At 43.7% G+C, this 22,688-nt stretch overlaps 1 protein-coding gene across 1 annotated transcript in view; it reads right to left on the minus strand.

Annotated features, from left to right (window-relative positions):
* COL19A1 (collagen type XIX alpha 1 chain) overlaps positions 1–22,688 on the minus strand; it is a 204,041-nt gene that overhangs the window by 28,578 nt on the left and 152,775 nt on the right. The window contains exons 20-35 of the mRNA XM_054394527.1: positions 19,329–19,364; positions 19,172–19,225; positions 17,266–17,319; positions 16,749–16,802; positions 16,441–16,530; positions 15,056–15,100; positions 14,872–14,949; positions 13,831–13,866; positions 13,034–13,087; positions 12,886–12,939; positions 10,560–10,601; positions 8,397–8,450; positions 7,221–7,274; positions 6,370–6,423; positions 3,831–3,884; positions 268–312 (exon numbers count right to left, since the gene is read on the minus strand). Of these exons, the coding sequence (XP_054250502.1) occupies positions 268–312; positions 3,831–3,884; positions 6,370–6,423; positions 7,221–7,274; positions 8,397–8,450; positions 10,560–10,601; positions 12,886–12,939; positions 13,034–13,087; positions 13,831–13,866; positions 14,872–14,949; positions 15,056–15,100; positions 16,441–16,530; positions 16,749–16,802; positions 17,266–17,319; positions 19,172–19,225; positions 19,329–19,364 (858 nt within the window). The remainder of the gene's footprint in view (positions 1–267; positions 313–3,830; positions 3,885–6,369; positions 6,424–7,220; positions 7,275–8,396; positions 8,451–10,559; positions 10,602–12,885; positions 12,940–13,033; positions 13,088–13,830; positions 13,867–14,871; positions 14,950–15,055; positions 15,101–16,440; positions 16,531–16,748; positions 16,803–17,265; positions 17,320–19,171; positions 19,226–19,328; positions 19,365–22,688) is intronic.

Consider the following 22,688-nt stretch of genomic DNA (forward strand, 5'->3'; position numbering starts at 1 on the left):
GTGACTCCACCACCTCCCTGGGCAGCCTGTGCCAATGCCTGACCGCTCTTGCAGTAAGGAATTTTTTCCTACTATCCAATCTAAAAGTTTTGAATTTACACAGTGATGAATCACAAGGAAAAGCAGGAATACAGAAATATTTTGCAAAATGACATCCTTGTCTTTCTGCTCCATGAAGGAGTAGCTGGACAGTCCCTTAGCTTATGCTTTCCTCACAGGTTCATTGTTCCTAACATGACATCCAAAAGACAAAACAAAACATCTCACCGGAGGTCCAGGTGGTCCAGGCTTCCCAGGAGACCCTTCACTACCCTAGTACAGCAAGAGATTCATATTGTTTATTGCCTGCCATTGATGTCAAAATCTACTCCATGCCCAAGCTGGGATGACCATAATCATGGAATCAGTTTGGTTGGAAAAGACTTTTGAGACCGTCTAGTCCAACCATTATTTTACTCTACCAAGTGTGACAATAAAAAAGAGATACATCAATAGACAATAAACAAGAGATATATTCAATGGCCAATAAATAAGAGATAGATTCAATAGAAAATAAATAAGAGAGATATTCAATAGACAGTAAAAGAGATAGACATTCAAGAAACAATAAATAAGATACATTCAAGAGACAGTAAGGAAGAGATTCATTCAATAGCCAATATATAAGAGAGATATTCAGTAGACAATAGAGAAGAAATGCATTAAAAATGGGCAAGTAACAGTAAGAATAAAGCCTCCTGCCCTGCTCCTGCTTAAGCTTTGAGCAAGTTATTGATCATTACTTCTGACTCCCTTTCACTTAGCCACTTCAGTCACTCTTCACTCTTTCACTTCAGCCACTCTTTCCTCTTTCACTTCAGCCACTCTTTCCTCTTTCACTTCATCCACTTTCCTCTTTCACTTCAGCCACTCTTTCCTCTTTCACTTCAGCCACTCTTTCCTCTTTCACTTCAGCCACTTTCCTCTTTCACTTCAGCCACTCTTTCCTCTTTCACTTCAGCCACTCTTTCCTCTTTCACTTCAGCCACTTTCCTCTTTCACTCCAGCCACTCTTTCCTCTTTCACTTCAGCCACTCTTTCCTCTTTCACTTCAGCCACTCTTTCCTCTTTCACTTCAGCCATTCTTTCTTCTTTCAATTCAGCCATTCTTTCCTCTTTCACTACAGCCACTCTTTCCTCTTTCACTACAGCCACTCTTTCCTCTTTCACTTCAGCCACTCTTTCCTCTTTCACTTCAGCCTCTTTCCTCTTTCACTTCAGCCACTCTTTCCTCTTCAGCCACTCTTTCCTCTTTCACTTCAGCCACTCTTTACCCTTTTAATTCAGCCACCCTTTCCTCTTTCACTTCAGCCACTCTTTCCTCTTTCACTCCAGCCACTCTTTCCTCTTTCACTTCAGCCATTCTTTCCTCTTTCACTTCAGCCACTCTTTCCTCTTTCACTTCAGCCACTCTTTCCTCTTTCACTTCAGCCACTCTTTCCTCTTCAGCCACTCTTTCCTCTTTCACTTCAGCCACTCTTACCTCTTCAGCCACTCTTTCCTCTTTCACTTCAAGCCACTCTTTCCTCTTTCACTTCAGCCACTCTTTCCTCTTCAGCCACTCTTTCCTCTTTCACTTCAGCCACTCTTTCCTCTTTCACTTCAGCCACTCTTTCCTCTTTCACTTCAAGCCACTCTTTCCTCTTTCACTTCAGCCACTCTTTCCTCTTTCACTTCAGCCACTCTTTCCTCTTTCACTTCAGCCACTTTCCTCTTTCACTTCAGCCACTCTTTCCTCTTTCACTTCAGCCACTCTTTCCTCTTTCACTACAGCCACTCTTTCCTCTTTCACTACAGCCACTTTCCTCTTTCACTTCAGTCACTCTTCACTCTTTCACTTCAGCCACTCTTTCCTCTTTCACTTCAGCCACTCTTTCCTCTTTCACTTCAGCCATTCTTTCCTCTTTCACTTCAGCCACTCTTTCCTCTTTCACTTCAGCCACTCTTTCCTCTTTCACTTCAGCCACTCTTTCCTCTTTCACTTCAGCCATTTTCCTCTTTCACTTCAGCCACTCTTTCCTCTTTCACTTCAGCCTCTTTCCTCTTTCACTTCAGCCACTCTTTCCTCTTTCACTTCAGCCATTCTTTCCTCTTTCACTTCAGCCACTCTTTCCTCTTTCACTTCAGCCATTTTCCTCTTTCACTTCAGCCATTCTTTCCTCTTTCACTTCAGCCACTCTTTCCTCTTTCACTTCAGCCATTCTTTCCTCTTTCACTTCAGCCACTCTTTCCTCTTTCACTTCAGCCATTTTCCTCTTTCACTTCAGCCTCTTTCCTCTTTCACTTCAGCCACTCTTTCCTCTTCAGCCACTCTTTCCTCTTTCACTTCAGCCACTCTTTACCCTTTTAATTCAGCCACCCTTTCCTCTTTCACTTCAGCCACTCTTTCCTCTTTCACTTCAGCCACTCTTTCCTCTTTCACTTCAGCCATTTTCCTTTCACTTCAGCCATTCTTTCCTCTTTCACTTCAGCCACTCTTTCCTCTTCAGCCACTCTTTCCTCTTTCACTTCAGCCACTCTTTACCCTTTTAATTCAGCCACCCTTTCCTCTTTCACTTCAGCCACTCTTTCCTCTTTCACTTCAGCCACTCTTTCCTCTTTCACTTCAGCCATTTTCCTTTCACTTCAGCCATTCTTTCCTCTTTCACTTCAGCCACTCTTTCCTCTTCAGCCACTCTTTCCTCTTTCACTTCAGCCACTCTTTACCCTTTTAATTCAGCCACCCTTTCCTCTTTCACTTCAGCCACTCTTTCCTCTTTCACTTCAGCCACTCTTTCCTCTTTCACTTCAGCCATTTTCCTTTCACTTCAGCCATTCTTTCCTCTTTCACTTCAGCCACTCTTTCCTCTTTCACTTCAGCCATTTTCCTCTTTCACTTCAGCCATTCTTTCCTCTTTCACTTCAGCCATTCTTTCCTCTTTCACTTCAGCCACTCTTTCCTCTTTCACTTCAGCCACTCTTTCCTCTTTTTCTTCAGCTCTCTTTCCTCTTTCACTCCAGCCACTCTTTTAATTTGTTAGCTATTTGATGTTTTATGTGTAGTACTTTCCTTGTGGCAAAATAGGAGTGGACAGCCTCGGTTGTGAAACACTTCCTATGTATACCAGGAGGGAAAGGAAGGGGGGAAGTAAAAAAGATATTGAAATGTAGCTCTAAGGTCTTTCCAGAGTCTTCTCTTCTCCAGGCTGAACAGTCCCACCTCTCTCAGCCTGTCTTCATGGGAGAGGTGCTCCAGCTCTCTGATCATCTTTGTGGCCCTACTCTGGACCCCCTTCAGCAGGTCCATGTCTCTCTTTTGCTGGGGGTCCCCTACCTGGACATATACTGCAGGCAAGGTCTCAGCAGAGCAGAGTGGCAGAATCACCTCTCTTGATCTGCTGGCCATGCTTCTTTTGATTTTTCAGGCAATTTCAGTACTGGTCAAACACTCCTAATGTCTGAAATTGCTTTGGACTGGTAAAAGAATGAGAAGCAGAGCAGGCAGCAACTAGTCATACAATATAGCACAAAAGTATATTCACCTTCCTAAATTTTATGTTCTATAGCATACTCAGAGAACATTCTGTGCACCTTCCATACACTACAAGGTATACACTTCAAAATACAAGCCCCTGTTTATGGCATTGTTTGGGGAAGTGCCTGTATTATGATACAAATGGGTAAAAAAATCAATTTGGCAATGTCTGTCAGGTTGTTGTTTGCACTCTGTGTTAAAAAGTCACCCCCAGAAACAGAGTGGGATGGCAGAACCTTCACAGATCTTCACCAAGACTGAAAAAAAGAAGGAATACCTTTTCTCCTTTTGCCCCTGCTGGCCCAGGGTGTCCAGGTCTCCCAGTGACTCCCTGCATAACACAGGATCAGTTTATAATTAGTTAAAGATAGTGAACCATGGTACCTCACAGAATCACAGAAGTAACCAGGCTGGAAAAGACCTCAGAGATCATCAAGTCCAACCTCTCACCCAACACCATCTAATCAACTAAACCATGGCACTAACTGCCTCATCTAGGCTTATTTTAACCACTTCCAGGGATGGTGACTCCACCACCTCCCTAGGCAGCACATTCCAGAGGCCAATCTCTCTTTCTGTGATGAATTTCTTCCTAACATCCAGCCTAAACCTCCCCTGGTGCAGCTTGAGACTGTGTCCTCTCCTTCTGCCACTGGTTACCTGGGAAAAGAGCCCAACCCCCACCTGGCTACAGCCTCCCTTCAGGTAGTTGTAGACAGCAATAAGGTCTCCCCTGAGCCTCCTCTTCTCCAGGCTGAACACCCCCAGCTCCCTCAGCCTCTCCTCACAGGACTGCCTTTGCAAGGAAGTGCTGCCCTGTGTTGTAGATGCAGGGAAGATGTTCCATTAGAAAGCTGCCTCATGCACTCCTGACACCTTGTCATGAGGCAGCTGTTGGCCCCAGGGAGCTGCCCAGGATCTTTCAGTGACTAGGGACTAGATATCCTTTTGCCCCTCTTGAGTCACAGAATCAACCAGGTTGGAAGAGACCTCCAAGATCATCAAGTCCAACCCCTCACCCAACCCTATCTCATCAACTAGACCATGGCTCTAAGTGCCTCATCCAGTACATAGCATCCTACAGGCAGAGGCATTGTCAGAAACAGACTCAGACAAAAAAACAGAATAAAATGAAACTGCTCCTGGATTTTGCAGCAGGCTACAGAGGTTAATTACTGCTCCACCTATCTAAGTGGTACCAAATTGGAGGCTGAAATGGAATTGGTGGTGTGAAAGACTTGCTTTCAGTGGAGGGATGATGTACAATTGGATCTACAACTCCCCCAAACACTTGAAAAATCATAAACTGAGTAGGGAAGAGAAAGATTTAGCCTCTTTTCCCAAGCAGCACCATCTGGGCCAGTGACAAGGTTTATTTAATTCCTTTCCTCATAGGGCTTGTGCCCCAGACCCCTCCCCAGCCTTGTGGCCCAGACCCCTCCCCAGCCTTGTTGTCCTTCTCTGGACTTGTGCAGTGCTGCTTAGTTGTGAAAACTTTCTGAAGGTCATTTCAAACCTAACCATGGCTTCTCATCCAGGTTTAAGCATCTTCCTTCTGTTGGGTACAACAGCTGTGTGCTCCAGATGAGCCCTTTGAAGGATAAAACTTGTGGCTGCAGCTGCATTTACATCTTGGCAGACTAAAGGCAGTGACCTTAGCTGGCACCTCTTGATACTGAGAGTCATGCTTGGCTGCTGAAGTGTCCATTTACCTACCCCACATTAAACTCCCTAAATGTGCCACAAGTTTTGAAAGAAGGGAAGAATGGCAGCACTCTGTGAATGAATAAGGATCAGACTACTTCATGTGATCCCATCCAGTATGTAGAAAATAAAATGGAAAAAAGAAAAAAAATTCAAGAGAGTTTTCCCCAGAAATACCAACATTTTAAATTCTATTTTTCAGGGAATTTAAATCCTGTCACCTTATTCTCACACCTTTATTTTTTTTTCCACTGTGAAACCAAGCAATCACTTGGGTTCAGCATTAACTCTTGCCAGAAGCAGAGAATATCTTTGCCTGGAAGAAACTTTTAAGGTGGTTTAGTCCAACCTTTCACCAGCACTCCAAGGTCAACACTAAACCATGTCTCTAGCTGGAATTATGTTTAGTTTTTTGATTGCTAATATTATTGCTGTAACTTGGGTGCAATTGCACAATTCACTGCAGGTTTGCACATTGTAGGTTGTGCAGCCTCACAGAGTCTCTGCTGATGCCAAAACTCCAAACCTATTGGAGTGACACAAACTTGGAGTCCACATCATGACTGCATTGTTAATAACATCAACTCATAGAATCATTTTGGTTTGGAAGAGACCTCTAAGATTCATAGAACCATAGAAGGGTTTGGGTTGGAAAAGACCTTGAAGATCATCCAGTTCCAACCCCCTGCCCTGGGCAGGGAAACTTTCCACCAGCCCAGGTTGCTCAAGGCTTCATCCAACCTGGCCCTGAACACCTCCAGGGAGGGAGCATCCACAGCCTCCCTGGGCAACTTGTTCCAGTGTCTCCCCACCCTCACTGGAAAGAATTTCTTTCTAATCTCCAGTCTAAATCTCCTCTCTTCCAGCTTCAATCCATTCCCTCTCATCCTATCACTCCAAGCCCTTTTAAGAAGTCCCTCCCTGCCTTTCTTGTCGTCCCCTTTTGGGTACTGGGGACCACTGGAAATCACCCTTCAGTTTCTTTTATTAGAACCAGTATGGGTAAGATTTTATTATTACTCTTCTAAAAGCCAAAAGAAAGGACAAGAAACTAAGACTCTAAAGTTTTACTCATCATGGTAACCTCTTCTGAGATGATACCACACACTTACAGACGGTCCACTGGGTCCTGCTACACCTGGCAGTCCAGGAACACCCTGAAGGCCCTGGAAATTAAAAGAGAATATGTCTGTTTCCTCTCCCACTCACACCTCACAAACTACTTAGATTCAGCCTGTCCAGCAGGATTAGAATCACATAAAAATGCATTTTGATTTAAAAGGCTGGCATTATTCTTAGCACTTAAAAACCCCACAAACCCCACAACCCACCCCGCTGGGAGGAGGCTCTAAAGGAACAAGGTTAGAGGCAGCTTCTGGCTTGACTGTTAAACACCACTTGTCCTACAAACTTTGACACTCTCATCACAGTACCACCACAGAATTGTTTCAGTTGGAATAGACCTTGAAGATCATCAGATTGGAAAAGACCTTGAAGATCATCAAATTAAGTTGGAAAAGACCTTGAAGATCATCTGATTGGAAAAGACCTTGAAGTTCATCAAATTGGGAAAGACCTTTAATATCATCCAGTCCAACCATTCTCTAACTCTGCCAAGCCTGGGGTAAACCATGGCCCTCAGCACCACATCTCTGCCTCTGAAATGCCTCCAGGGATGAGGATTCAACCACTTCCCTGTGCCAGGCTTTGAGAATCCTTTCAGTCAAGAAGTTTCTTTTAATCTCCAACCTGAACCTACCTTGGTGCAGCTTGAGGTCATTTCCTCTCATGTTATGATTTTTTGCTAGGGAGAAGAGACCTGTGCATGTTCTAAAGAACACTCTGTGCATGTTCTAAAGAACATTCTGTGCATGTTCTAAAGAACACTCTGTGCATTTCAATCCTGGTCCAGATCTTTATGGAGGTTTAGATCAGAATGGCTCTGCTGTAGAAATGATTTTACCTCATCTCCCTTCTCTCCAGCAAGCCCTGGAAATCCACGTTCACCTTTGCTTCCCTGTGAAAACATAAGATTCCAAAAGTTTCTGTTAGAGAACAATGACTTTCACACTCTGCAGAGCATTTTATGACTCACATTTAATATCTGCTAGTATGAAATCCTTACAGCAACAGTGCCTGAAGCACAAACATGGCTCAGTGCCACCTGAGAGCATTCAAACATTGAGGTCAAAGGAAATGAGTGGGTTTTACCTAGTAGGCAAACTAGCCAAAAGGCCTGATGGAGACATCTCAGAGTCACAGAATTGCTTCAGTTGGAAAAGACCTCTCAGATCATCAAATCCAACTGGTAATCACCAAACCATGTCCCTAAATGTCATGTCCACACGTTTTTGAACACCTCCAGGGATGGTGCCTCTACCACCTCCCTGGGCAGCCTGTTCTAATGCCAGACCACTCTTCCAGGAAAGAAAATATTCTTTGAATCCAGTCTAAACATCCCCTGGTGGAACTTGAGGCCATTTCCTCTTGTCCCATCACTCCTTAATTGGGAGAAGATACCAACACCCACCTCACCACAACCTCCTTTAAGGTATCTTATTAATATCAAAGGGCTGAAACGTTTGCTGAAATGGAGAAAGTGCACTCTGATGGAATTAGGCTCAACTAGAAGAGATCTCCATTTGCCAAACCATGTGGCCTTTGACCCATTTGAAGTGAAGCAGAATTTTGATTGACATCTGTGACACTCCCAGTCCCAGTGGAATGGATCCATCACCCCCATGGGAACACAGTGCAAAGGCACAAGGTGGTCCAACCACTGCACACTTGAGGGTGATATGGGAAGTTTCCTTCTTCATTGCAGGATTCTTGTGACTGTTTCACCTAAAACAAGCAATGCCCTGGTGGAGAGCCACATCTGAGCTGGTTTCATTGGAACAAGACACAGAAGAGCCATCTGGCTGTTTTGCACACTTTCCTGAGAGCAAAAGCAAACTGAGACAAGAAGAAGGCTGAACCATAAAAATCATTCAAATCTTGAGGCTGCTCAGATGCTGCAGGGATAGGAATCAAATAAAAAAAAAAGGCCAAGACTGACAAAGGTGAGAGTCTGGCCTTTTATTTTTAACAAGCAGAAAGGCAAGATAAAGTACTATAAAGTACTCTCTTCAAAACTTACCTTTGGCCCTTCTCTACCAGGGATGCCTGGAGGACCTCTTGTGCCAGGATCACCCTGAGGAAGAGAGAGAAAGTGAAGTGACAAATGACCATTTCTGTGGCAGAGGCAGGAGGTATGATCTGTGCAGAAGGCTTCCTTCCTGCCTTTGTGACCACCCTTTCATTTTCCCACAAAGCTTCCTCTTTGGTTCTTTCTCTCTTCTCCACAACATACTGGTTCAGATGGCCTTTGTTTCCCTGCCCATCTCTCACACAATCTCCTCAAATGATGCTGACAAATGTTTAGCTTCATTTTGGGAGGACTCATAGGTGCCTTCCTTTAGGGTAGTCCCAGGCACCTGTGTGTTTAGGTTTGAGCAAACCATTTTCTTTTTATCTTTAGGGAGGCTACCCTCACCTCATCTCCAAATCCAGAGTAAATTTAAAGTAAAGGGTTCCTGCTTTGTTGAGAGAAGGATTCTCCAGCTAAATTACAATATTATGGCAGCATCAACCGCAGAACACAGAGGAATGAAGCATCAAGAATCAGTAAGAGGATTAACAAAGAGGTAGAGCAGCACATAGAGAGGAAAGACAACACAATTACAAACAGAAAGATTCAGGGAAAAGGCCAAAGACAGACCTAAAGGAAATCCAATCTGGGAATGAGAAAGCCAATAAACCCCAAGTGCAGGTATTAATAAAGGCCAATAGGATAGGACAATCTTTTTCCTCAGGAATGATGTGTGTTTTTCACATGGAAAGCCTTCTGAGCACACTGTTCATTTTGAAACCCAGCAGATCACTTCACACTTCATTAATACCTTAGAAATGCCAACCTCATTTTCTCCTTTGGTATATTGCCAATATTAATGCTACAACATGAAGTGGAGAAGTCACAGAACCACAGCTCAGTCTGGCTTGGAAGGAACCTCCAGAGATCATCTAGTTGAAACCCCACCTAAAGCAGGGTCACCTAAAGCAGGTTTCACAGGAACATGTCCAGGAAGGTTGGAAAGTCTCCAGAGAAGAGAATCCATAACCTCTCTGGGCAGCCTGCTCCAGGGCTCCAGCACCCTCACAGTGAAGATGATTTTTCTTTTGTTTCCTTAAGCACTCTCCTGGGCTTAATTTGTGCCCATTGCCCCCTGTCCTATCACTGGGCACCACTGAAAAGAGCCCAGCCCCATCCTCATGACCTCCACCCTTTAGACATGGATCAGCATTGCTAAGCTTCCCTCTCAGCCTTCTCTCCTCTAGGCTGAAGAGACCCAGGTCACCCAGCCTCTTCTTGTAAGGGAGATGCTCCAATCCCCTCAGAATCTCAGTGTCTCCAATAATTCTCTGTCCCTCTTGAATGAGGGAGCCCAGAACTGGACACAACCCTGCAGATCTGTCTTCACCAGGGTGGAGCAGAAGCGGAACAGAACTTCCCTTGTCCTGCTGGCCACAGTATTGTTGACACACCCCTAGGATGCCATTTGTCTTCTTGGTCATGAGGGCACATTGCTGGCTCAGGGGGAACCTGCTGTCCACCAGCACTGCCAGGTGCTTTTCTGCTGAGCTGCCTTCCAGCAGGCCAGCCCCTATTGTGCAGGAGGTTCCTCCTCCCTAGGTGCAGGGCTCTATGCTTGCCCTTGTTGATCTTCATGAGGTTTCCCCCTGCCCAACTCTCCAGCCTGGCCAGGTCCCACTGAATGACAGCACAGCCTGCTGGGGGGTCAGCCACTCCTCCCAGTTTGGTATCACCAGCAAGAAGCAGTTCATACTGTGGACTGGATGTGCTGGCCAAGACACTTGCTGGCTATGACCTCATGCACCCTTCAAATCATAGAATTGTCAGGGTTGGAAGGGACCTCGAGGATCATCCAGTTCCAACCGCCCTGCCATGGACAGGGACACCTCACACTACATCAGGTTGCTCACAGCCACATCCAGCCTGGCCTTAAAAACCTCCAGGGATGAGGCTTCCACCACCTCCCTGGGCAAACTGTTCCAGTGTCTCACCACCCTCATGGGGAAGAATTTCTTCCTAACATCCAATCTGCTGCTTTCCCATACAATAAAGCAATACCTAACAAAAATCTCAAGCCAAGGTGGTTAGAATTGAACCTATGGAAACTTCCAAGTGCAGATTTTGGTTTTACAAAGCAAAGAAAGATATTGAAGCTCTGAAAATGTTTACCTTCAGTATGGCTCCCATGTCTCCCACCAGTGGCAGTGCAATCTGAGATGAAAAAGGGCAGCGGCAGTTAATGTCTTGCACAACACTACAGGTTCTGGTGGGTTCTCATCCTTTCCAAGTTTACTTCCCTACACACAGAGCTGATTACCTACCTATGGGTTGAAGCTATTTTTTAAATCATAATTGAGAAAGGAAAAATGTGGGTTTCAAATGTAGTTCAACATCACTCCTCTGTCCAAATTAACCATTTAATTTCACAGAATCACAAAATGGGTTGGGAGGGACCTCTGCAGATCACCTGGTCACAGAATCTCAGAAAGGTCTGAGTCAGAAGGGACCTCCCAAGCTCACCCAGTCCAATCCCCTCTGCAGTCAGCAGGGACATCCTCCACTAGATCAGATCAGGTTGCCCAGAGCTCTGCTGAGCCTCACCTTAATATCTCCAGGGATGCAGCATCAACCAACTCCCTGTGCAACCTGCTCCAGTGTTCCACCACCCTCATGGTGCAGAACTTGTTCCTAACATCCAATCTAAATCTGCTCTGCTCTAGTTTGAAGCCTTTGCCATTTGTCCTGTCACTGTAGGCCTTTGCAAACAGTCTCCATTCTTCTTGTACCCTGCTTCAGGTCCTGGCAGGCTGCTATTAGATCTCCCTGGAGCCTTCTCTTCTCCAGGCTGAACACCCCCAGCTCCCTCAGTCTGTCCTTGCAGCAGAGGTGCTCCAGTCTCCTGACCATTTTCATGGCCCCCTCTGGACCCACTCCATCAGCTCCACCTCTTTCCTGTATTGAGGGCTCCAGAGGTGGACACAGCACTCCAGGTGAGGTCTCAGCAGAGCGGAGTGAAGCCCAACCACCATTTATTTCTAAAGAGAAATTTGTTTTTTTTGGAAGTTCCAAGGTAGTTGTTGGGACTCCAGGCAGGAGCAGGAGTAACAACTGAAGTTTTGCCTTTGTTTTGCAGATATGCACATTGGACTCTCATTGGACTCCCATGTAATAATCAATCATCTTTACAGCTACAGTTTGGTCTCAGGCATTTGTTTGTGCTGAACTTCATAAAATCTGGAAAGCCATAGAACTGTTCAATTCAAATCACTGCTCCAATACATACCCAAGAGGAGATGGTAACTCCTTAAGCATGGTAAAGGGTCAGAAGTTAATTAGTGGTTTTGGTTTTGTTAGTGCTAAATGGAATCTATTGCCTCAGAAGCTAAGTGATCTCAGAATTTCATTCCATGTCTTCTTGTTGTGGTACAGCAAAATTAGCTTCAGGATCCCCAAACTTTTCAAAGGATCACACAGTACATTAGAGATTGGAAGGGACCTCCAGAGATCATCCAGTCCAATGCCCCTGCCAAAGGAGGATCCCTTAGGGTAGTCCACACAGGAATGCAGCCAGGGAGTTTGGGAAGCCTCCAGAGAAGGAGACTCCACAACCTCTCTGGGTAGCCTGCTCCAGGGCTCCAGCACCTTCACTGTAAAGAAGTTTCTCCTCCTGTTGAGGTGAAACCTTCTATGTTCAAGCCTTGTACCCTTGTGTACCCTTGTGTTCCTTAGCTGATTAGTGTGCACCACTGAAAAGAGCCTGGCCTCCTCCACTTGACACCCACCCCTCAGCTATTGATAGACATTGATCAGATCCCCTCTCAGCCTTCTCTCCTGAAGACTAAACAGCCCCAGGGCTCTCAGTCTCTCTTCACAGGGGAGATGCTCAAGTCCCCTAAGCATCCTCATGGCTCTCCCTTGGACTCTCTCCAGCAGGTCTCTGTCTCTCCTGAACTGGGGAGCCCCAGATTGGACACAGGATTGCAGCTGTGGTCTCAGCAGGGCAGAGTAGAGGGAGAGAAGAACCTCCCTAGCCCTGCTGGCCACACTTTTCTTGATGCACCCCAGGATGCCATTGGCTCTCCTGGCCACAAGGGCACATTGCTGTCCCATGCAGAACTTGCTGTCCACCAGCACTCCCAGGTTTTCCTCCATGGAGCTGCTTTCCTGCAGGGCATCTCCTAACCTGTCCTGGTGCCTGTGAGAATTGACTTCACACAGAACATCTTCTGGAATGCTCTGCCTGGCAGAAGCTTTAGCATACAAACTATCCCACCTTGAACCAAGGTATTTTTCTTGCATACAGTAACGTAAGTTTAATTTCTCCTTCAATAGATTCAAGTAGGGGAAAAAAAAAAAGATCCCCAAAGGATTTAATAATTGAAAAATCAAATTAATGTCGTCAGTTGGACTTTGAGGCTTTGTAGGTTCTCTCTCTTCCTTTAAATGGAAGATATTTGCACCAGAACAGGTGCAGAAGCTCTCTATGCATACGTACAGGATCACCTGGAGGGCCTGGCAGACCTGGCTTTCCATCTCTTCCTGGAGTGCCCTAGAAGGAAATGTAACAGTTGATGCCTTAAATCATTCACAAGGGACACATTGCATTTAGTTTTACTGTATACACAGAGAGAATTGCCACTTACATTAATACCAGGGGTACCTGGAGTTCCTGGCAACCCTGGGGGTCCCCTAGGGCCCTAAGAGGAGAAGCAAAAAATTAGGACTTAATAATTTTATTTTATTTTATTTTATTTTATTTTATTTTATTTTATTTTATTTTATTTTACTTTATTTCTTTTCATTTCATTTCATCATTTCATTTCATTTCATTTCATTTCATGATTTAATTTAATTTAATTTAATTTAATTTCATTTCATTTCTTTTTGTATCTTTTCTTTTCACTTCATTTAATTGCATTTTTCATTATATTTCATTTTATTTAATTTCATTTCATTGCATTTTATTTAATTTCACTTTATTTTATGTTATTTTATTATATTTCTTTTCTTTTCTTTTCTTTTCTTTTCTTTTATTTTATTTTCTTTTATTTTCTTTTATTTTCTTCTTTCATTTAATTTCTTTTAATTTCATTTTATTATATTTAATTTTATTTAATTTCTTTTAATTTCATTTTATTATATTTAATTTTATTTAATTTCTTTTAATTTCATTTTATTATATTTAATTTTATTTAATTTCTTTTAATTTCATTTTATTATATTTAATTTTATTTCATTTCTTTTAATTTCTTTTAATTTCTTTTCATTTCATTTAATTTCATTTCTTTTCATTTAATCATTTAATTTATTTTCTTTTAATTTCATTGCATTTAATTTAATTTAATTTTATTTATTTATTAATATATTTTATTTTTACTGTAAACTTCTTAAACTAAATCAGTGGGCTTTTTTAATATTAAAGAGAAGAATTCTATCCTACCTGCACACCTGTTGATCCAGTTGGACCCATAGGACCCTGCAAGAAAACTCAAAATATTCACTAGTCCCAGTTTAAAAACCTAGAGAATCCTGCTAGGAAACTCAAAAAAAAATCAGTAATCACAGTTTAAAAACCTATAGAATCCTGCTAGAAAGCTCAAAATATTCTCTGGTCACACTTTAAAGAACTATAGAATCCTGATAGGAAACTAACAATATTCACTAGTCACACTTCTAGGACCTAGAGGATCCTGCTAGAAAGCTCCAAATATTCACTAGTCCCAGTTTAAAGACCAATAGAATCCTGCTAGAAAGCTCAAAATAATCAATAGTCAGACTTCTAGAACCTAGAGGATCCTGCTAGAAAGCACAAAATAATCAGTAGTCACAGTTTTAGGACCTCTAGAATCCTGCTAGGAAACTCAAAATAATCACTAGTCACACTTCTAGGACCTAGAGGATCCTGCTAATAAACTCAAAAAAATCAGTAACCACAGTTTAAAGACCAATAGAATCCTGCCAGAAAGCTCAAAATATGCACTAGTCCCAGTTTAAAGACCAGTAGAATCCTGCTAGAAAGCTCAAAAAAAATCAGTCATCACAGCTTAAAAACCTATAGGATCCTGCTAGAAAGCTCAATATAATCAATAGTCAGACTTTAAAGACCTATAGAATCCTGCTAGGAAACTCAAAATATTCTCTGGCCACACTTTAAAGACCTATAGGATCCTGCTAGAAAGCACAAAATATTCAGAAGTCACAGTTCTAGGACCTCTAGGATCCTGCTAGGAAACTCAGAATATTCACTAGTCCCAGTTTAAAGACCTATAGAATCCTGCTAGAAAGCTCAAATTATTCACTAGTCACAGTTTTAGGACCTCTAGAATCCTGCTAGAAAGCTGTGGGTCTGGAGAAAGGGAACAGATGTTGAGTGGGGAGCTGAGTCAGAAGAGAGTTCCTGCCATGGCTTTTTACTAAGCCTTGTTGGCTTGTTGGAGTCTCTCAGCGAGGCAAGGAGAAGCCCAAAGTCTGGAATACTTACTGGGGATCCCTGAATGCCTATTCCAGGGGGCCCCATCTCCCCAGGGGCTCCTTGGACACCAGGTAGTCCTCTTTCTCCCTAAGAAAGGTACAAAGCTTCCAGTTACAATAAGGCTGAACATGGGAACTAGCATCTTATCAATTTTTTTTAAAGTTAAGAAACAGAACTAAAATATTTGTCATACCTTTGGTCCCCTTGGACCTGGGTTTCCAGGAACACCAGTGGGACCCTAAAAGCAACCAAAGAAACAACAAAAGAAGGGGAAAATGAAATCATGACACAGAACACATCCTTCCTCCTCCCCCCCACCCCCCCCCAAAAAAAAAGTTTTGAAATAAAATAAAATAAAATAAAATAGCTGAATTTTACTGGCAGAAGAATTCAATCTATATAAATAACCTCTGACAGGTTTCCAGATGTCTTTGTGTCAACCCCACTGCCATCAGTGAGCCTTGCACTAATTTTTTTCCTAGCTTCTATGTTGGTGCACTTAGCACTACAATAAGTATTTCAATTTTCACAGTGTCACAAGTACATAGGAGGCTAGAAGGGACCTCCAGAGATCATTGGGTCCAACCCCCCTTGCCAAAGCAGGATCCCCCTAGGGTAGTCTGCACAGGAATGCATCCAGCTGGGTTTGGAGAGAGACTCCAGAGAAGGAGGACTCCAGAGAAGGAGACTCCACAACCTCTCTGGGCAGCCTGCTCCAGTGCTCTGTCACCCTCACTGTCAAGAAGATTCTTCTTCTGTTGAGGTGAAATCTTCTGTGTTGAAGCTTTCAAATCACTTCAACAAACAAACAAACAAAACATACAACCCCCCCCAACCAACTAACCAACCAACCAATCAAAACCCACAAAACCACACAGAAACACAGAACACAGAACTGTTTTGGTTGGAAAAAGACCTTTAAGATCATTGAGTCCAACCATTCTATAGCTCTACCAAATGTGGGGCTAAACCATGTCCCTCAGAAACACATCTCTGCAACTAGGAAACACCTCCAGGGATGTGGAGTCAGCCACTCCCTGGGGAGCCTCTTCCAGGGTTTGAAAACCATTTCAGTGAAATTTCTTCTCATATCCAACCTAAATCTCCTCTGGTGCAACTTCAGGCTGTTTCCTCTTGTTTTATTGCTTGTTCCTTGGAAGAAGAAACCAACTCCCATCTCTCTCCAGCCTCCTTTTTAGGGAGTTGTAGAGAGCCACAAGGTCTCCCCTCAGCCTCCTCTTCTCCAGGCTCAACAATTCCAGCTCTCTCAGCTGCTCCTCACAGACTTGGACTCTAGACCTTTCACCAGCTTTGTTGCCCTTGTCTGGACCTGCTCCAGCACCTTCTTGGAGTGAGGGGCCCCAAGCTGAACCCAGTACTCAAGGTGTGGCCTCGCCAATGCAGAACAAGTCCAAACAACAACAACAACAAAAAAAACACACAAAAAGAAGACAAAAACCCCAAACCCCCAACCCCCAAACTTCTGGTTCCTCTCACTGCAAAATGAGAAATCTGTGGCATTTGTTCCCTGTGACCAATAAAGTCATAAAAGCTTTGCTTTCCAGAGAAGGGACTTACTGGTGTGCCAGGCAGGCTTGGTCCAGGAGGTCCCACATCACCTTTTGGACCTGGGTGTCCAGGAGGTCCTATAATTCCACCAGAGTCCCCCTAGAAGATAAATTTGAATCAGTAATTGAAATGTTGAGATAGTCTAGAAATGGTTTGCCAAAGTGGCCTGTAGCATCTCCAAGGAGAAGGGTTCCTGCTTCTACATTTTCAAATGAGTTCCCAAAGCAGCCAGGCAGATGCACTGCAGAATGATGATGGAAGGTTACCTCAAGAGATGACAGACTGGTATGCTCTGAATTAAAATGCTTGAAACAAACCTTGTCTCCTTTAACTCCTGGGTTTCCTGGTACTCCAGGTTCTCCTGGTAAGCCCTGGAATGAAAATAAAATGTAACTGTATCATTTCATAGCTATTACTTTAAAGATTTAGCTAAAATTACAGATGATTTACTGATCAGTTCACACTGATTTACTGTGCATTAGTACTCATAGAATCATAGAATGGTTTTGGTTGGGAGGGACCTCAAAGATCATCCACTTCCAACCCCTCTGCCATGGCCAGGGACACCTCATACTAGCCCAGGTTGCTCAAGGCTTCATCAAACCTGGCCTTGAACACCTCCAGGCATGTGGTGGAGTCACCATCCCTGGAGGTGTTCAAGAAATGTGTAGAGAAGGCCCTTTCAGGACATGGTTTAGTGGGCACATAGGGTTGATGGTTGGAGCTGATGATCTTGGAGGGCTTTTCCAACCTTAATGATTCTATGGTACCACTTCACTGGCTAACCATTGACACCAGCACTTCTACAGCTTGGTGTAGCTACCCAATACCTACAACTTCTCCTGGCAGTCCCCTGGGTCCAACAGGTCCTGGAGGTCCTTGCAGTCCCTGTGAAAAGAAGTAACAGATGCATGAGGGAAAAGGCAATATATCTTGTGTAAGTTGGTGTAAAGATAGATTAAAACAACTGGCATGAAGAATTATCTTCCACCTGGAGTCAGGAATAGAGAGTTTGCTCATTCTCCCTTAACTTAGTGTTTACTCCAATCTGTGTTTGGGACTGGTACATACAAAAATCAGATGCACACAAAGCAGATAGAGGCAAATGCAAAGGCACTGCCTAAAAGGAAAGGCAACCCAGAAGGAGTAAATTGGGATTTCCTCCCTCCAGGGACAGATCTGGAAGGGAATTTTTAACTCTGTGCTAGGGGTTCCTTCTCTTTTTGGAACAGATCTCTTCAGAAGGACTCCAGAGCACTAAAAGAAAAAGGGATTGAGATGCAGAGGTAGGAGGGTGACTTGGTGCAAACCCTAATGATCCTCTGGAGCTCTATGAGCCTCTTCTGGAAGGTATCCAGTGTGAAGGTGACCTAGGTTTCCACTGCAGCAGCAGCAATTATTTCAAGTAGCTCCTAACAAGAAAGGCTTTCCAAGAGCAGTCTGAGGAGTTAAGTGTGGGGAATCATTTTAAAATCCAGTTTCATGAACCCTACAGCATCATCTCTTCCTCTCTGGGACTTCTTTAGATGATTGCAGGAACTTGATATGATGATATCCAGCATTCATGTGGTGATAGGATGTGGGGCAATGGTTTGAAACTGGAGCAGGGGAGATTTAGGTTGGACATCAGAAGGAAGTTCTGCACAATGAGAGTGGTGGAATACTGCAACAGATTGCTCAGAGGCCCCATTCATGCAGACATCCAAGATCAGACTTGACATGGTCCTGGGCAGCCTGCTCTAGTTGGAGGTGTGCCTGTTGAGTGCAGGAGTGTTGGACAAGATGACCTTTGAGGGTCCCTTCCATCCAACCTGATGCAATCTATGAGTCTGTGAAGAGTGCTGGGGGGAGGTCACATTTTCCCAGTGTCCAGTTCTACCTTTATTTGACAGAATTTGGGTCATCACAAGAGATCCTCAAGACATTTGTGCTTCAGTTAGTTTATTCCAAGTTGACATCACCTGCAGTCTCAGAGGATTAAGTAGAGGAACTGCTGATGTTCTGGCAGTGGTTACTCCTTGCCTCACTGATGGATAAAGAAAATAACCCCAGCCACCAGTGGATTTGCAATGGGTGCTCATATTCTTGAGTGACCAAATAACTTCTGAGCTTTGCATATAAATATTCCTTGCTGAGTGTGGGAGTCCCAGGCTGTGCCTGGAAAATTTTCCACAGATCTTGAACAGAAAGTGGTAGAATGTGAACAAATTACTGGTGGGTGTGAAAAGGACACTGGGACCATTAAGATCACAGAAAGTGATGTCAGAAAGACGACAGAAACTGGTAGGATGTAAATAAATTACTGTTGGGTGTGAAAAGGACACTGGGACCATCAAGATCACAGAAAGACCACAGAAACTGGTAGGATGTAAATAAATTACTGTGGGATGTGAAAAGGACACTGGGACCATCAAGATCACAAAAAGTGATCACAGAAAGACCACAGAAACAGGTAGGATGTAAATAAATTACCGTTGGATGTTGAAAGGCCACAGGGAGCATCAAGATCACAGAAAGTGATGTCAGAAAGACCACAGAAAGTGGTAGGATGTGAACAAATTACTGTTGGGTGTGAAAAGGACACTGGGACCATCCATGATCCAGGCATAATCATTGATACAAATTATTTGCATCCTCTGCCCTTTAGTTTTACCTAATGAGCTGGAAGCACTCAAAGTCCTCTTATAGAACAGCATAAAATGTAATGGTTGTTAACACCACAAAATTAGCATTCACCTACCATTGATCCTGGACTCCCAATAAGACCAGGTGGTCCAGGGTCTCCTGTTTCACCCTATTTGAAGGAATATTAAAAAAAAAACAACCAAATTTACCCTCAGTATTATTTCTGTCCACCATTGATTGTGTACACTGTGTATGAGTCAAAAAAAATTTACCTTATCTCCTTTTGATCCCTCCAGTCCAGTTTCTCCCTGAAAAGAGCAGGTAAAGAAGTTAAAACTTTAATAAATATCAACTAAGAGTTTAATTTTCTACCTAAAAATGATGTATTACAGTTTGCAAACCTAACAAATCTTGAGAAAAATTACAGAATCCCTGCTGCTTTGTACAAACTCTTTCAAACTCATTCTGCTTGCAGGTTTTCCTGCTGTTGGAAAGAAAAATGGTTTGAAAGCAAAGAAGCTTAAGAGCTTCAGAGCTTCTTTGTTTGCAAACAGTTTTTCTTTAAAACATTAGGCTGCATCAAAAGCAGTGTGGCCAGAAAATCAAGAGGTGATTCTGCAGCTCTGCTCTGTTGAGACCTCACCTGCAGTACTGCATCAAGCTCTGGAGCCCTGCACACAGGAAAGACATGGACCTGAGGGAGTGGCCATGAAGTGGATCAGGGGGCTTGGAGCACCTCTCCTATGGGATAGGCTGAGGGAGCTGGGGGTGTTCAGCCTGGAGAAGAGAAGGCTTCAGGGAAACCTAACAGCAGCCTTCCAGTACCTGAAGGGGGCTACAAGAAGGCTGCAGAGGGACTGTTTGCAAAGGCCTACAGGGACAGGACCAGGTGCAATGGTTTGAAATGAGAGCAGAGCAGATTGAGATTGGATGTGAGGAACAAGCTCTGCACCATGAGGCTGCTGGAACACTGCAACAGGTTGCCCAGGGAGGTGGTTGAGGTCCCATCCCTGGAGATATTCAAGGTGAAGCTGGACAAGACTCTGAGCAACCTGATCTAGTGGAGGATGTCCCTGTTAACTGCAGAAGGGTTGGACTGGATGAGCTTTGGAAGTCCCTTCCAGGTCCCTTACATCCCAAACCATTCTATGATTCTAAAGCCTATTCTTCACCACTAAGTCTCTGCTGGTGACCAAGTGTTCATCTTCAAACCCACACATTGTCTACTTTTGGTTTGCTATAGTATCTTAATCACAAGCAGCTGAGCAACCTTCACTTGTGTGTTAAACAGCATCACTGGCTTTTGTCAAAGGACAGAAGAGAGGACAACAGCTAGTTAAAAAATAAGCAAGAGATGTAAAGAGACTCTCAGAGAATGACTGTTCTGAAAAGATCCCAAAGTCACCAAAAATGATTGTGCACACGCAAAATGGCTATGGGGAAGCTGCCTGACATTAAATACCACATTGAAAACTGGCAAGGCAAGCAAAATGAGAGACTTCAACCCAGAAACAATTTTAAAGAAAAGAAAAGAAAAGAAAAGAAAAGAAAAGAAAAGAAAAGAAAAGAAAAGAAAAGAAAAGAAAAGAAAAGAAAAGAAAAGAAAAGAAAAGAAAAGAAAAGAAAAGAAAAGAAAAGAAAAGAAAAGAAAAGAAAAGAAAAGAAAAGAAAAGAAAAGAAAAGAAAGATTGATTGTAGGAAAGAAAGAAAGAAATGAAAGAAGAAAGGAAGAAAGAAGGAAAGAAGGAAAGAATGAAAGGAAGAAAGAAAGGAAGAAAGGAGGAAAGAAGGAAAGAATGAAAGGAAGAAAGAAAGAAAGATGGAAAGAAGGAAAGAATGAAAGGAAGAAAGAAAGGAGGAAAGAAGGAAAGAATGAAAGGAAGAAAGAAAGAAAGAAGGAAAGAAGGAAAGAATGAAAGGAAGAAAGAAAGGAAGAAAGGAGGAAGGAAGGAAAGAATGAAAGGAAGAAAGAAAGAAAGATGGAAAGAAGGAAAGAAGGAAAGGAAGAAAGAAAGGAGGAAAGAAGGAAAGAATGAAAGGAAGAAAGAAAGAAGGAAAGAAGGAAAGAAAGACTGAAGGAAAGAAAGAAAGTAAGAAAAAAAGAAAGAAAGGAAGAGAAAGAAAGAAAAAGAAAGGAAGAGAAAGAAAGAAAAAGAAAGGAAGAGAAAGAAAGAAAAAGGAAAGAAAGGAAGAGGAGAGGAGAGGAGAGGAGAGGAGAGGAGAGGAGAGGAGAGGAGAGGGAGAGGAGAGGAGAGGAGAGGAGAGGAGAGGAGAGGAGAGGGAGAGGAGAGGAGAGGAGAGGGAGAGGGGAGGGGAGGGGAGGGGAGGGGAGGGGGGGAGGGGAGGGGAGGGGAGGGGAGGGGAGGGGAGGGGAGGGGAGGGGAGGGGAGGGGAGGGGAGGGAGAGGAGGAGGAGAGGAGAGGAGAGGAGAGGAGAGGAGAGGAGAGGAGAGGAGAGGAGAGGAGAGGAGAGGAGAGGAGGAGGAGAGGAGAGGAGAGGGAGAGGAGAGGAGAGGAGAGGAGAGGAGAGGAGAGGAGAGGAGGAGAGGAGAGGAGAGGAGAGGAGAGGAGAGGAGAGGAGAGGAGAGGAGAGGAGGAGAGGAGAGGAGAGGAGAGGAGAGGAGAGGAGAGGAGAGGAGAGGAGAGAGAGAGAAGAGAAGAGAAGAGAGAAGAGAAGAGAAGAGAAGAGAAGAGAAGAGAAGAGAAGAGAAGAGAAGAGAAGAGAAGAGAAGAGAAGAGAAGAGAAGAGAAGAGAAGAGAAGAGAAGAAAACCTTCAAGGAACACAATCACATCATGGACTGCACCAGCTACTGTAAAACTGAAGAACAGGACACCTCTGTTTGTTTTTTCTTTATTCATAGCATCACAGAATTCTCAGGGTTGGAAGGGACCTCAAGGCTCATCCAGTTCCAACCCTCCTGCCATGGGCAGGGACACCTCACACTAGAGCAGGTTGCTCACAGCCACATCCAGCCTGGCCTTAAAAACCTGAATCAAACATCTCTCATTTATATATATATGGAGCCAAGACATATTTTATCTTTTGCTAAGTGGAATCCTTCTGACAGGGTGTAATAATTGGACTTGATGATCTCTTCCAATCTTTTCCAAGCCTTTTCCAAGTCTTTTCCAATCTTTTCCAAGTCTTTTCCAATCCAGTCAATTCTGTGGTGCCTACTGTATGAAAATTTATGAACTGAACATAGAATCATAGAATCATAGAATTGTCAGGGTTGGAAGGGACCTCAGGAATCCTCTAGTTTCAAACCCCTTGCCATGAATGGGGACACTTCCCACTAGATCAAGTTGCTCAGAGCCATATTCAGCCTAGCCTCAAAATCTTCCAGGGATGAGGCTTCCACCATCTCCCTGGACAACCTGTGCCAGTGTCTCACCTCCCTCATGGTGAAGAACTTCTTCCTAACATCTAATCTAAATGTCCCCTCCTCTAGTTTGGATCCATTCCCCCCAGGCCTATCACTACCCAACACCCTAAAAAATCCCTCCCCAGCTTTCCTGTAGCCCCCTTCAGATACTGGAAGGCCACATTAAGGTCTCCTTGGAGCCTTCTCTTCTCCAAGAGAATGTGTGTGAACTTGATGCATGTGTAAGGAGGAGACAATACCTATCCT

Source organism: Indicator indicator, chromosome 2, assembly GCF_027791375.1.
Source record: "Indicator indicator isolate 239-I01 chromosome 2, UM_Iind_1.1, whole genome shotgun sequence".
Classification (NCBI taxonomy): Eukaryota; Metazoa; Chordata; class Aves; order Piciformes; family Indicatoridae; genus Indicator; species Indicator indicator.